The sequence below is a fragment of the Excalfactoria chinensis genome, chromosome 3 (assembly GCF_039878825.1).
Source record: "Excalfactoria chinensis isolate bCotChi1 chromosome 3, bCotChi1.hap2, whole genome shotgun sequence".
Lineage (NCBI taxonomy): Eukaryota > Metazoa > Chordata > Aves > Galliformes > Phasianidae > Excalfactoria > Excalfactoria chinensis.
This window is the reverse complement of record NC_092827.1, coordinates 75,289,468-75,305,504: the sequence shown is the minus strand read 5'-3', so window position 1 is coordinate 75,305,504 and position 16,037 is coordinate 75,289,468. Positions and strand designations below refer to the sequence as shown.

Here is a 16,037-nt window from a genome sequence, read left to right as displayed (position 1 = left end):
CAGCTACACTAGTTTATAGACACAAATTCTCTCTCACCTGCCAGGTCCATTTGAATACACTCCTGCTAGCCAGCAAAGCGTGTCTAGCACAAGGCTCTGAGCATGTTCAGTGGTCAGATCATCATCTGTCTTTTTGCAAAGAGTAGTGAGCAGTTTCTCATGGAACTCTGAAAACTGCAACATGGCACACCGCTGAACTCTGGGGAACGGTGGAGATAAAAACCAACAGTTATTCAGTACGGTCATTCTCCTATTCTCCTTCTAGTTTTGTAACCTGTCTTAAGATGCCTAGGTGACAGCTAAAGCAGAACATGCATACATGACATCTTCCCTATATGTTTAGATGACAAGGGACATGGTTTAGTAGGAAATACTGGTGATATGTGAATGGCTGGACTAGATGATTTTGTACATTCTTCCCAAACTTGGTGATTCTATGATTCCCGATATTTCCATTTTCTGCTCAATTGCTGTATATTTAATAAACTCATTTATTAAGTTGTAAACCTAAGCAAACTTTGATTGTCTACAACATTATTTCACAACTACATGCATGTATCTACTTCCAGCACACTAAAGAACCTGATGCTAATTTATTCAGGACCCCGTCTTACTTTGTAGTTCCAACAAAAGCCATCACCAGAGGCTTTCTGAAAAACCAAAAACAATTTTGTGCTGGAAGATTAGTAATATCAACAAGGCTAACAAGTCTATGGTCACCTCGAACCATTTTCAGAGCCATTCTTTATTACCATATGCCTGTCCTTATGTTCTGAAGCATTTCACAGCATGAAACTTCACTTCCACTAGAAATTCATTTCTTTCATCCTGGAGGACTCCTGAAATTCTTTAGTGAACAAAAACCAGTCCTAAACAATACTACTACTGTTTACCTTGTCAGTTTGATCTGTAGCCTATTATACAATTAATTACATTTTAGACTGGTCTTCTAAAACATCACTCATGCTAGAAATTCACATGCTTTAGATTTCTTTGTATCTCTGACTATAAACACCGATCCATTCTTTGTTCTGAATGCTTTGTCTTTATCTGATCAACTGACCCTACAGCCCAAGTGACAAGATTTCTGCTCTTGATACTTAAAGTAAAATTATGACTATTACTTAATTTTGCTCCTCATTCTTCAAATACTTTTTGTTTTTGCTTATTTTAATGTAAACACACACCCTGAGTCCTTCCGTTATTTTCTTCAGGATGGGACATCCACATTTTGAACAAAACCTTCTTACTTCAATTAATTTATCTTATTGTTTAGGACAGAAAATAAAGGAACAGTTGTCAATCTTTCCTCATAAGCAGCATGCCCTGGCCTCCTGATTTCACTATCATGTTCTTCAACAGTTTAAATGCTGGCTGACAGGACTTATGTTTTCTCAGGTGCCCTTTAAATCTTCTTCCCAACAACTCTCAGTGAAGGCTGTACTCTTTCTTTACAACAAATACCACTGTGGATGACTTTTTAACTTTCAATGCTCCTCCAAGGGTGTTCCTCCAAATACATATTCAAATGTACTGCAGCTGCTGTTATCAAATGACTATGTTTTGAAACAGATCCTCCATCCCATACATGACCAACTTAAGGTTTGCATCTTTTCTTGCATTTTCATTGACCATCTTCCCCAATGAATGCTCATCAGCCGTGTTAAAAATATCATCGATGTTATGTCCTAACGAGACACTTTTCTTACAGCAAATGAAGTATTTTTAATTTCCCACCCTTGCAGCCTCTTTGATTACATTACAGCACATTACACTCAGTGCCAACTCGGTGAGGTTTGGCAATTCAGATTAAACACTGTATTATTTATATAGCATTACATTTGTAGTACCAATCCATGGAGACTTGACCTCACATTTGAGTAATACTTTGATAACCAAATTTGATTCTGTACCTTTTGACAAATATGTATTCTATTAAAAGAAACAAGAAAACATGTAGAAATAAAAAGGAAAAAATACCTCTTTAAATGTCTGACTAAATAATCTATCTAAATTATCAAGAAAAAGTGCTATTATGTACCTTTCCCTTTACAAGTAGGGCAAATAATCACTTAGAACATAGCTGCATACATTAAGGATTATATATGCTTTCCTATCTCAATTTGCACAGTACAATGCCCTCAAATGACTTACTGGACTTCTCACATAAAACATATTTATGAAGTGACAACTTTAAATAGTGATTTGTGATGTGATATTTCGAGGAAGCACTTCATGAGGGCTCTAACTGAAACCAATATTTCCTGTAATTATAAAACATCTACTAACCTTTCCTTCAATATTGAAGTTTTTTTAAATCTTCGAATTGTTACAGAGACTTCTTGAAGTAAGTCACAACCTCTAAGATTATCTGATTTTCTTGAAGAGTTACCGGCTTCAATTTTGCTAGATGGTTTTTCCTGATGTTTGGAGAGGAGCAGAGGGGAATTAAAGGATTTCAAAAATTGCAATGTTTTTGATTGTTGCACTTGTATACCCTGTTCAGGATAACGTACGTACAGCTAAGCAAAATCTTTCACTACGAGCACTGAAATACTTACTGCTTGTTAGCAACAGCACAGGGAAAAGTCAGGATTTTTTAAGCCAAAAAAGTATTTTAATGTATTGTACTAAAGAGGACTACTTATATGCAAAGCATCAAATTTAGCATTGTTTGTAGTTTTATCGTGTTCTAACAATTTTAATTATTTCCAATAAGAAAACCACTCATGAAAACAGAAGTTTCAGAAACAAACACTCAAAATAGGAAAAAAACTTTCACAGAGGAAATAACTTCCAAGGAACAACTCTACAACTCTGATTCTTGAAAGTATTGATACAACATAAACTCTTAACGTAAAAAAAAAGTAATTTGTCATGGATCTTAATTCTCTTAACAGCTGTTTTGTTTTCTGATGACCTAAACCATACCAGTTCTACAACTTTAACACAGATGTCTTTCTTGGCTATTCAGTACCTTGCCTGCTGCAACTTTTGCCAATAATGAAGCAAGGGAATGGCCCTTGTTAGTCTGTGGTTTTAGAGACGGAATTCTAACAACTGGCCTAATGCCACCATTGCAGATTTCTTCCGTTCCTCTGTCACTCACTGCTTTAACATGAATTAAAAAGGAACGGTACTTGCCACCGGCCATGCCTGGAAGTGAAGAAAAAGAAAAGAAAGAGATGGAAGAATATGTATAAGTCACAAGTGCAAGCTATAACATCTTTCAGACATACAACATACACAAGCAGAGCTCAGCTACATTAACTAAAGTACTTTAAACATCAGTTTGAAATAGAAACTCATTATTGTGTTACATATGGCAAAATCTGTCAACGTGAAGACAAATTCAAACCAAAGTCTGACTACAAACATACAAGATGCAATTAGAACATGCATATTTCATGTGAATAGCACAGTAAGCTGTTTTACCTTTAACAAGCTTTGGACTTGTTAGTGTCAACATTCCAGCGTGTCCTGACAGATCAAGTCCAGTAGCCAACCATACTGGACCACAGAGTATATCCTCCTTGTGTTCCTCCAGAAATGGACACAACCTAAGACCTTGAAAAAACATGAATAATATGGATCTGAACTAGAAATCTTGAAGTCACAAAATCTGATCACTTTCAGGGGTTAAAAATACACTGTGTCAAAGAAATTGCTAAACGCACATCAAATGGACACTGAAAAAATGACAGATATTTTAGGTTCACTTTTAGCCATTCTCCAATGAAATCAACAGAGCTAACTGACAGTTTTCAGATCACCTTCAGTTATATGAATAATACAACTGTGGAGAAGGACTCATGAGTTCTGGCAGGTGAAAAGATCAACATGAGCCAGCAATGTGTCCTTGCAGGTCAGAAAGCCAACCATACCCTGGGCTGCATCTAAGGAAGCATAGCCAGCACATTAAAAGAGGTGATTCTCCCTCTCTGTTCTTGTGAGATCTCACATCAACTCCAGAGCCCAAACACAGAAAAGAAATGGATGTGTTAGAGCGGTTCCAGAGGAGGGTCACAGAGATTATCAGAGACAGCTGGAGCACCTTTCCTTGAGAAAAGTCTGAGAAAGTTGTAGTTATTTAGCCTATATATTTGAAGATTCTGGGGAGATCTTATAGCTAGCTACCTTCCAGTAATTAAAGGGGTCTTATAAGAGGCTCTTCATCAGAAAATGTAGAGTCAGGACAAGAGGTAATGGTTTGAAGCCCCCCTTCCTTGGAAGTGTTTGTGTCCAGGTTTGGCGAGGCTTTGGGCAATAATCCAGCGAGTAACCACCCTGTCCACAGCAGGGGGATGGAAATGGATGGTCTTTTGGATTCCCTCACAGCATAAACTGTTCTGTGATTCTATGACAGTATGTACACTGACCATCACAGAATCACAAAATATACAACAAATAAAAGGATGAGCCAATGCATTTTGAGCCACAACCACCACTGTGTCTTATAAAAAAAAAAAAAGTAAAAAAAAAAAAGCAACTTGACCAATTTCTTTATCCCATAGCATACTGAAACCATAGCATACTGAAATGATCATCCACTCATCCTTCTGACAGTTCATAAGCATGAAACAGTTTTTCTTTCCACCATATTTTCACTTTTTTTTTAGAACTCTCCTTTGATTTTTCCTTTCCTACCCTGTGCAGCATCTGCCTTGTAATCATGCCCTAGATAAGGATGATCACATAAAAGGTAAGGAAGACTGATGAACAGACCAAGAAAAAGAATCTAAGTTCCCAGACTGAATCACTCCAACCATTAATTTTTTCTGTTAGGAGTCAGCTCTCATCAGTCACAGCCAATTGGATTGCCCTTTCAAGTCTCTCCAGAATCTTTTGTGGAAGAGCACTGGTTAATAAAAATTATAAAAATAAATAAATTATATGACTATAAAAATAGGCAGATCAAGTCTGATAACGGCTGAAAGGTAACATGACTGGTAATGAACTCTTAAAAAGCTGTTTATTATTTTTCCTAGTTCGCAGTTAGCAATCTCTTAAAAAAGCCAAGAACTCAAAACAATCGTTTTAGAACTACGTAAGGAAACCAAGCAAGATATTTCTGGAAGACAGTAATGATTTAAGTTAGAAATGTATTTAAATTCAAATAAATACTAATCTGTTTTGAAACATGAAAAGCCTTCAGCGCCATCAGTTTATCCACCTATTTTGACTTCTAACTCATACAGTAAAACAGAGCAATGAGAAAGGCATCACTGAGCAGGACTAAGAAATGAGACTGTTTCAAATGGCTAAGTAATATTAATGGAGAAATTCCAGTATATACACAAAACGTAAGTTTAAAATAGCAAGCTTACATTTTAAACAAACTATAACAAGTTAACTAAAACTTACATTGTGGTTCCTCTACATCCATATACTGCATTTCTTCACTGAATTCAACCAGTCCTGGCTTTCCATTTCTCTCTGTTTCAACATTATGAGCTGGAGATAGAGGAAACGTGATCTGTCTATCTACTGCTGCTTCTGGAGAATAAAAAAATAGCATAATTTGTAAGCGTTGCTTCAGGTTCACGAAAAACAGAAGCAGTAGTTTTCATTGAAAATGTATCAGCTTTCCACATTTTTCATATTAAGACTGCAACTGCAGTAAATGCTATAAAATATTTCTCTGAATGACCATCCAAGTATCTGCTCCTGGCAATCAACTGAAGATTATTCCTAAGTAATTAGAATCCGGTACTGAAATTCTAATGAGCTAAAGGAATTGTTTTTCACACTGAGCATCAAGGTATTATTTTGACTTTGATTCTGACTTTCTTTTTCCAATTGAATGCTCTTACAAATCATAGATGGGAAGACATGTAAAATGTTTCAACTGTTGACTTTCAGTATGAATAACTATTGACAGCAATTTTTTTCATTTATTTGTTTAATGACCACAGGATTCAAGCAACACAGAGTAAGAATTTGGTTTGACCTTTCTGAACCATGTACTTCTCATTTGGACAAAATCAGGATTCTGAAACTGTTTATTAAGCTTGCTTTCCCAATTTACCTTCTAACATGTTAAGTGAAAAAAGTAAATAAGATCCTGAGAAAGAGAATAAAGTGAAATAAGGAGAAAATGAAAATATTTACATAATTTCAACCAAGTCTTTTAACATACCACAGAGAGTACATTGATTTCAAGGAAAAAAAAATTACTGTGAAAGATACCTCAAGTCCTTTCTTACCATTGACTTTTCCTAAGCCTGGAGCTTTATTTTTGAGTAAAGTCACTTGAATCTGGGGAATGTTTGTGATGTTTGAGTTCAAAACGAATTTGAAGTCCACATGCCCAACCATACAAGCTTTTGGAAGAACCAGCTCAAAGACATGTTCATCCCAGCTGTTGCTGTAAGGAAAAAAGGAAAACAAAGATACATTATTAAGATTCAGATCAAGTAGGCAGCATTATCTAGTGCATACTCCATCTATGCATGTGTTCCTTAAAAGAGAAAAAATCTTTCATGGTAGTTGGTATACACATTCATTTCTGAAGTAGAAGCATTTCAATCTGCAGTTGCTCACAATGATTTTGTGAAGAATTTAAAAGCCAGTTGACGGGGGAAAGCAAAACAAGTCAATGATTGAATAAAAACAGCAATGAAGATTCCACATTATCTTCATTACGGTACTGCTCCTATACTACTATAAATATCAGTTTCATTTCTAGCAAAAAAACCCCAACGTGCTAGAAAAGGATCTTCCAATTGCTGTACCATGAGAAAGCATGATAATAACTGCCTTGCAACCTTGTAAACTGGCATTCTGTATTAGCTGTTAAACAGTGTCACTTCTCAATGCTAGAACAGCCACATCCAGGAAGCTCAAAATACAAGTTTCAAAAAATACATATACACACATTCAATATACTTAGCAATTTATACAGGGTGAGAAGTGCCTCTTACCACATGCACGCTTAGGAGCCTGTGCTGAGCAAAATGGATGCAGCTTTCTCTTAATGAGTCATATTTTCCTTTAAAAGCTAATTTTGTTTTACACCGAAATTATAAATTATAAACTTGAGAAGTAGTCCTGAAAGATCAGTTCCACAGTTTGATACAAAACGGTTTGCAATAAATACTTCAAACAGAAGAAAAGAGCTATTCAAATAAAACTAACTGTGAGTGAATTATCACATTAAGTTAATTGCTCCTTCAGATCCATTTATCAGTAAACTTCGATAGCCTGCAATTACCTAATTTCAAAACAGAGAACACTAAGAAACTGTGTAAGCTACGTAAATTAATGTCCAAATGTTTTTCTAACAACTAAAACACAAAAGGTATTTAAATCAAATAATATGCTACACACCAAGTATTGTTCTGAAGACTCATAAGGGGATTAAGGATCCGTAAAAAGTATACTTAATTCTTTGCAATATTAATATCCCTGAAAGACACTTACCCCCTCAAGCCAGTATATACTTCTGAAGGTTATTTGGATTACAGCTTTACTACAATCTCAATATTTTCTTTTTCATCGTTAAAAAAAATAGGATAATGTAAGAGCTGTTTTCTTTCAAAGAACATATCGTGTTATTGAAATGAATCTACACATTTAAGTCATCAGAAGACACTAAGGAGCAAATTCTAAAGCAATAGATAAGTAAAATAATCCAGTTTTTTTTCTGCTGCAATAAACAAGATTAGACCTTCAAACTCAATTTGCATATTGTGGAATTCTAGAATTAACCACTGAATTTGAGAATGGTTTCATTTTCTCTTCAGTGACTATTTATGAAATTAACCATCTGCCTTTTAAGGCATCGGTTTCCACCTCAGCAGTCCCAGACGCACTTGAGGCCTTTGATGAAGAAGAGAAAATTCAGGAGCTTTGCTGCAATGGCAGCAATTAACAGCCTGTCCAGGAAAAGCAGGGCTGCCAAACTATCAAGTTCATATAATGGCAGCACTATTCATGCTGCAGTAGAAAACTTCTAGGCCAAGGGGAAACTGGAAGTCAAGAAGCTCAAACAGCATTTGCAATTCAGACACGGCTCAGTACAATCCACACCATTATACACCTCCAGTTATTTACTGCGGATCTCATTGAAAACCAGAAACAGAATTTCAAAGTTCTCTCCTACTTTCAAAAAAAAAAAGCAGTACTGAAAATTATTTACTTTGGGAGGTGGTGAAAGATGGACAGAAGAAAGACTCTCTGGTTTTGATTTACGAAGCAACAGTGACAAATTTTCAGCTAATAAGTATAAATAGATAAATGAAATAATGAAAAAATATTCTAAAACCTCAAAGAAACAATTTAGCACAAAATAATACTAAAACCTTGTCAGAATCATTCATACCTTTCCTGGGTCTTGTAGGATACTTAGCCCTATACAAAAAAGAAGGTGTGGAGGTGGGTTTTCTGTTTGTTTTTGGTATGTTTGGATATTGCTATAGACACTGTGCAAACATGAAGTGAATGAGACATTCAAAGGAACAAACCTTTAGAAACACTACATAATCTGTTCATCCAGTTTAAGCTAAAGTAACACAACAGCTGGTCCACAGTGGTCTGCTGTAGACTGCATGCTAGAAGACACACACTGTCATACCAAGTTAGAACTGTGAATGGTTTACTCTATAATTTTTTTCTTGAGACAGAAGTCAGTAGTAGATGCTCCAAAGGAAGTTTTAAGTATCTAGCAGGTGTACATGGTATAATGACCCTATAAGAAGGCCCCATATTCATCTCCAATACTTAAGAGATCTCACCTGAGGCAATGAACAATCTAGTTATAGTATGAGTGAAAAACCTCCCATTCCATCAGTTTCTGAACAATGTGAAGTACTCCTAATATTACAGTATCTTTTTAAAGAAGAATACACAAGACTATGTTCTAAATGCAAGTTTACCATCATTCTCACAGCTACAAAATATCTTACAACATCTCAGTGTTTCATCTTTCACGACAACTGTACTTTGAGCTGCACATTCATTTCCAAAGAATAAATGCTAGGAAGAACATGAATATCTAACTCTTCATTTTTTCCCTTATTTTGAAGTCTATCTATGTAAGACAAATAAATACAGCATCTCCTACGTAAGTCTGAGAAGAAGTTTAGATGTCACTGTTGAATAAAATACATATGGAATTCACATACCTTTCAAAAAAGATTCACTCAATTCAACATGTGAGTTCAGCTCATCCTAGGTGTCAGCTCTGGAATGCCTTCAACCCTTACTTTCCAGGCCTGTTTCTCCATCTCAAACGTGTAATGAGCATACGCTACCTTTCACTTATTTATACATCTTTTTTCCCTCCACATGTATCTCCAGTAACCCTAGAGCCCTTTGGCTTCTTTGCTTTCAGCCAATTGGTGTTCGGATTGTGATGCCTAAGTTTTTGATATTAAGGCACTTTGATGGATATGTAACAGCTGGACCCAAAAGACCCTGCAGTACCTTATTCTACAATTCTATTAAAAAAAACAACACCAAAACAGCACACTACACAGCTTACAGCTATACTTTGTCTTCTCAAGGGTTTTTAAGAAAAAAAATAAATAAGTAGATAAAAATCAAGTTTACACAGATACTGTGCCAGCATAGTTCCCATCAAGGAAAGTTCTGTCTAAGTTTCAGCACAGTAAAGGTTCTCTGTTGATTCAAGTCAGTGTTTCACATAAAAACCAGTTTCATTTGACAGGAACATATATAAATCCATGTTCTATTTTCTTATTAAAAAAACAACAACTATGACACAGGTTGCATTAGGACGAGCACTTACAAAAATACATGAATACACTACAACAACTATGGCAGGAAGAGCTGCCTTACAACCCACTAAAAAAAGAGCAGACTATGAAAGTACACATATTTTACTTACCTGTCTGTCTGTAACTTCCAAGTTCGAGTGTGCTGAGCTGCATCTCCATGGTGCTGCTGGTGCAAATGTTGAGGATGCCTCCTTTGCTGCTGTTCTTGCTGGACTTCTACCCAACAGGGAGGGACAGTGGCTGAAAATCGTGGTGTCAAGGTCTCGAAACGGGTCAGTTCTACCAGAGATGTCAGTGTTTCAAGGGAAAATGGCTGGTCCACCAAAAGATCAACTCCTGAATAATTATACAACATAAATATTTACTATACAAATTATTTTTTCTCCTCAAAACTTCATATAAACATTTTGACATAAAAATCAAACTGCTATATGTAAAGTTAGCTATGTGTGACACCAAGATAAGTTGAAAAAAGAAAAAGGCTATGAGGATGCTGAGATACAACTAGAGCCATCACAATAAGGAAGATAACTGGTTATATTTCAATCATGTAAAGCTAATTAAAACACTTTTTATACCCTTATGGACTCAGTCTAACGAAAATGAATGTTTTACATTCCGTGACAACAGGCACATGGCATTGGTTTGAAACTTAAACATTTTATCACACACAGTTGTTTAAAATATTACTCTGGCACGTCCTTATCTATGCAGACTTGCTTTATGGTGGTTTATTCTGTTTTTGAAGCTCTCAGTTAACTTAGAAAATGAAAAACAAGCATGCTATGTGCAATGCACTTAAAAGACATTGGGCCTAGACAAATATCTTGTCTCCATATCCAAGTCCTGTTCTGAAGAAAGAGGCTTACAGGATACTCATCCAAACAGTATTGAAAAATAAAATATCTTGGAATGACAAATACTTAAACAAACATTACAAAGGAGTTCTTAAAACAGGCCTCTGCAGATGCAGAGACTGAAAACTTTGCAAACTTCAGAGAAAGTAAGGTACGCATCATGTCAGTTTTCACAGATTTTTAGCATTTTCTCTTACAAGTAAAAAAAAAAAAGAAAGAAAGAAAGAAAAAAAGAAAAATTTTAGTTGTAAAGAAAAAAAACACCAACAAAACAAATGCCACACCCTCAGCACCAAGTCTGAACCATGACACTACACTGCAAAGAAAGTCAAAGTGAAATCAGGTTACCAACAGTACCACATCCTCCAGCTTGAGAGTGAATATATGCAGTTCTTTCAGAAAAGTGATGAAACTCAAGATGACAGACTCAGAGTCAGGCAGAAAACTCACTCTTATTGGAAAAGCTATTACTTCTGCTTTTTAATCTATGAGGCAGGAAAACACTTAAAGAGATTAAAAATGGCACAGAAGTTTGATTTTAATAATATAAACATCTTAATGTACAGCTAGATACATTTAAACATGAACAATTTACCTGTAATCCCTGGACTAGAAGGGTTAGATAATGGCTTAATGCCTTCTGATGACTGCTCTACACTTTTGGAAAGCGATCCATCTACAAGTATATCAGTTTCATCTATGTCATCACATGTTCCTCCAATCTGAAGGAAATGAAGTTCTCCACCTAAAATCATCAGAGGCAATGAAAGAAGTTTAGACAGGCATCCAGTTAAACTCAACCTCCTGTTGAAGTGCTACATAGTTATTACTGTAATTATTGGACCTGCTATTCTTTATAAGTGAAAATTCATTCTGCTTTACTATTACAAAATTTTTCAGAGTGAAAGAAAAGAACCACAGAAATACTAACTTCACTTGTAAGTACCATAAAAAGAAAGAAAATATTAGGGGAGAGAAGAACAAAAGGTAATTAACCAAACAAGCCCCAACAGACACCTCACATCAGAACTATTGTTACATTTTCTGTAACTCAAATTATTTTGTGCACAGAAAATATTCCATCACATCAACTCACAGCATACTACCTTGTTGGTACAAGTTGCATTAATTTCCTTTCAATGTTCAGTAACCCAGAAAAGAAAAAAATATTTTCCTACTGAACTCTCCTAACTAAAGAGCTCTTTGCATTGTACTGTTAGAATAACACTGATCTGGTCAGCAGTCAAAACAGTAACTCCAAATTTTTCAACAGACAAGATGTTTTGCTAGAGACTTGAAACCGTTTGAGGGAGCTGCTTTGAATGAATTCGTCACCAAATGATGCACAAAGACTAATACAAAAATCAGTGAGAAGAAATGTTCAATTTTACACAGCACTGAGTGTTACCAGTTACAGTAGTTACAAATATCCTACTAAGCAGGACTTAAATAGAATTTGAAAATTGACTCCAGAATGCCGTTCAGCTCTTGACTTGTTATGAAAAAGGCAAATTATCCAGATAAACTGAAACAAACCAGCCTGAGATAACATAGGTAGTAACATCCAAAATAAAAGCATAATTGCCAGGTACATGGTTTGCACTGAGGGAATGTGGGGAAGTGAAACACGCAGATGGAAAGGCGCAGAGAGATGGTGCAAGGTTTACTGGATCTCAGTAAGACCAAACCAAAAAATGGCTTGATAAAATTGTTGTTTTAACAAAACAGAACTGAAGGAGGAATATAGTAGCTTGAATGACCAAAAAGAAGGAATCATTCAACACACAGAATCAGTACAGAATGTCAAGGGAAAATCCACACTGAGTACAAGCAATGCTGCACAAACACGGAGTTTCATGGTGTTTGAAGAGATGTAAGAAACATTATTTTTCCTTTTATCTTTCTAGAAGAACTATGTTATGGGGCCTTTCCTATTGAGATCCATTAAGAAGCCTGCACTGCCTTTCCCCCAGCACCCTCATGCATCTACCCTGGTACAGAACAGTACATTAGTAAGAGATGCCAAGAGTCAACAAAGAAAGAACAGTAAATACTTAAACATGAGCTTCCTTGAGATTAAATAGCTCACAAATTAGCAATCTTTTTAAACAACAAGGATTAGGAACATATAATTTAATGTAGACCTTGACAGCTTAATTTGTCAGTACAGCAAATCCCACTTTGTTACCCATTATCTTTACAGCTCAAAGATCATTTATCAGAATGATCTCAGTGAACAAACCTGAGAATCTCCTGCCCTGGAAATAATTAAGTACACTCTAGTGCAATGGAAGTTAACAGATTGGCTTGGCCATCTGCTGTTTTAAGTCTCAGAGCAGGAGAAAGGCTGAAGAGCTTAGGAAGGCTGTGGGTTTTCCTAAGGGACTTGTGTCAAGGTCCTCTTATTGGGTTTGTTCTGTTTCATTTTAGACAAAGAAATAATTTTGCATTCGATTATTCAATTTTCAACCCAAGCTTCTGTCACTATAGCAGAACACTGTTAATTAACAGCAAGAAAAAACCTGCCTTACGCTTTTATCCATGTAGAAGAGAAAGACAGATTTGCTGCATTCCTAAAAGACTGCGGCACTCTTCCCAGAAAAAATTCTGTGCTGAGATATTTTACTTCCTCATATTTGTTTTCAAAAAGCTTCTGTAAAGAAGTTTATCATGAACATCAGTAACACAGTATTAGCCTATAAAACAATTAGTGCTTTTGCAAACATTCCAAAACCCTGCAGGTGGCTTTGCTTCTGTATCACAGAAGTAATTGCTCTCAAAGAACATTTAGAGTCGACCTTTTGATGATGCATGCTTATTTACTGCAGTTACCACAGTTTCTATAGTCAAATGTCAGGAAAAAGCCTGAGAAAACTTTCTTTTTTTGTTTCGTCCTTACTGTCTCACTGTATGTACTACCAGGCTCAAACACTGACTCACCTGGTATTTTCTAGCTCTACTAGTGAGCATGATACGTAGCAGTTTACCTCAAGATGCTGCTTTTATCACTTTCTGGCAGAGATGACAAATGGTTCTGTTGAACTAGCAAGAGGATATAAAAGCTTACATTGACTTACTCGGTAAGCGCAAAGGAGAATAAGTGGAAAAATATTACCGTCATACTTCCAGAAAGTGACAGGTAAAACATTCAAAACATCAGTTATTTAATTCCAAATTACATTTTAAATCTGTATTTTGCTTGGACTCAGGAACCTGGCGGATTATACAAACAGAATGTAAAAACCATAAATCCATTCAAATAAATCCCAAGCTTCCTCCAAGCAAAACAGTGATCAGTTCCAGGAAAGTGGCACTGACACAAGATAGAGAACATGCCAGAGAGAAGGCCTCTAGAGTTAAAGCCAACCTGGTGAGTGTTCAATACCCTGAATGTATCTTGCATTCTGGAAAGAATTCAGACTAGTGACGCAACCGTTGATAGCTACCACAACGTGAGCACAGAATCAAACAATACTCAAATAGATAAAGGAATTTAGAAAACTAAGCCAAACCACAGGAAACCAGCCACTAAACAAGTTCCAGTCCTCCTCATCTCTTCAGTGGGCAGCACAGAAAGGGTAAGCTCTAAACATACTTGGTTCGGAATCCTTTAAAAATCTGCCCAGGAAAGCTTAGCAAAAAAGCCTCACTCCAGAAGAATTTTCTCTATTCTTGGAAATCTAAGCTGTTAAATTCCATCCTGGTTTATGAAAAAAAATAGAATGCAATTAAACGAACCAGCAAAAGTTACCACTTCTAGCAAGAAATAATTAAATGCACTACTATGGGATGAAGAAAAATCAGGTAGCCAGCAGTTCTGCAGAACAGAGTCTTGTGAGTCATATTATAACTCTAACTCAGTTTCCTGCCTAATAGTGCAAACGCCTCAGTACATATATGCACACATAGTATGTACTAAGGAATTATCTTCTCTTCAATAACATCTGTGTCTGCTTTTTGGGTCAAGAAATGTGGACTGGTTTGAGAAGGTCTCTTGGGAGGGCAGAGTAGTATGTTTTTCTTTTTTTGTTTGTTTTTCTCTTTCAAAGCCCTACAGGAACATTTAAAGAATTGGAGATACTTGTTTTACAAAAACAAATCACTGGAGGAGGTCAATATCTGTCTTCTCTCTTTTTTTTTTCCCCTGTAGCAGCCTTTGCCATGTCCACAAGGGACACAACAACAGATTTCAAGCAGCAAAAATTATGCAGATGAAACTAGAAAAAAAAATAAATCATCAGTGATAAGATTTATTAGAAGAAATTTTGTGAACAGGCTGATTACATCACCCATGTTAAAGAACTCTAAGAACAGGCTGATCTCCTTCTGAAATACTAAATGTAATTGATTCTGACTTGAAGATGATCTCGTAGGAACATTTCCAGTATTAATTCTGCTGTGGCAAACAATTCAGCCCCTCCTCAACCCTTTAGGACCCAAGGACTACGAAGGCAGCTTTTTTCTATTTTTGTTTCCAGTGTTCTATAAAGATTAATATTCTACATTGAATTGAAGAGCAAGAAATGTGTTGTTATTGAGAGACACAAGATTTGGTGGCGTTAATTCCCAAATGTATGAAAGCATCATCCAGTTCAGTCAGGCTTGCAACAAGAAATACATGGACAGCTCACTTTTGACAAGATCAAATGTCACTCTGAAAAAAAATGTATCAGTAATTCCTTCACAAAGAAGAACCGCTACCCATCACAATCACCTGTTAAACACCGGAAGCAAAGTCTTGGCAAGACTATGTACATGAGAAATCCAAACAGAAAAGTGCTTATAAATGAATGTATAACAGATATGCAAGACTGATTACATACAATGTTTGTGGCCTTCTTTCATAGCTTCTAACTCTGAATGATTTAGAAAAAGAGAATAACCAACTGAACTGGCACGATACTAACCAGAATCTACCTTGGCCAAAGGGAAGAGGGGAAAATAAAATGCCACGAGATTAAAGTCTACACTTTTTGTTGTCAGAACTGGAACCAAGAACACACTTCCTCCCAGAGGTCAACTACAGGCAATCCTTGACAAAACAGACAGAAGCACTTTCAGGCTGATGCCCAGATGCCACGTTTTTAAGTGTGATAAAAATAATTATTCCCAACTACAGGGATGAACAATGCAGTCTGTAACATCTTTATGTACAAACACTCAAAGCCTGTAACACTCTTTCACACAGAGGAAACATTTCCAACATACAGTGTTGACATTGTATGTCAACGAACACCAACAACAGGAAGAGCTGACTATTCTGCACACAGAACTTTGAGAACACAAAGTATGTCTTTGCCTCCACCCACAATCTGAGCAATTGAGAATACACAGCTCCACTTCTATTCTCTGAGCCCTTCAAGAATAGATATGAACTGGAAGAATTCAGAGAATCAGACAATACCATGATTTGAAAGAGACTCACAAGGATCATCAAATC

At 36.2% G+C, this 16,037-nt stretch overlaps 1 protein-coding gene across 7 annotated transcripts in view; it reads right to left on the bottom strand.

The window, feature by feature from the left end:
- Positions 1 to 16,037, bottom strand: part of BIRC6 (baculoviral IAP repeat containing 6) — a 162,767-nt gene that overhangs the window by 120,001 nt on the left and 26,729 nt on the right. For all 7 annotated transcript variants that reach the window (XM_072333401.1, XM_072333402.1, XM_072333404.1 and 4 more), the window contains exons 11-18: positions 11,193 to 11,342; positions 9,851 to 10,076; positions 6,207 to 6,367; positions 5,365 to 5,496; positions 3,436 to 3,567; positions 2,978 to 3,156; positions 2,290 to 2,420; positions 38 to 199 (exon numbers count right to left, since the gene is read on the bottom strand). In XM_072333401.1, coding sequence (XP_072189502.1) covers positions 38 to 199; positions 2,290 to 2,420; positions 2,978 to 3,156; positions 3,436 to 3,567; positions 5,365 to 5,496; positions 6,207 to 6,367; positions 9,851 to 10,076; positions 11,193 to 11,342 — 1,273 coding nt within the window. The remainder of the gene's footprint in view (positions 1 to 37; positions 200 to 2,289; positions 2,421 to 2,977; positions 3,157 to 3,435; positions 3,568 to 5,364; positions 5,497 to 6,206; positions 6,368 to 9,850; positions 10,077 to 11,192; positions 11,343 to 16,037) is intronic.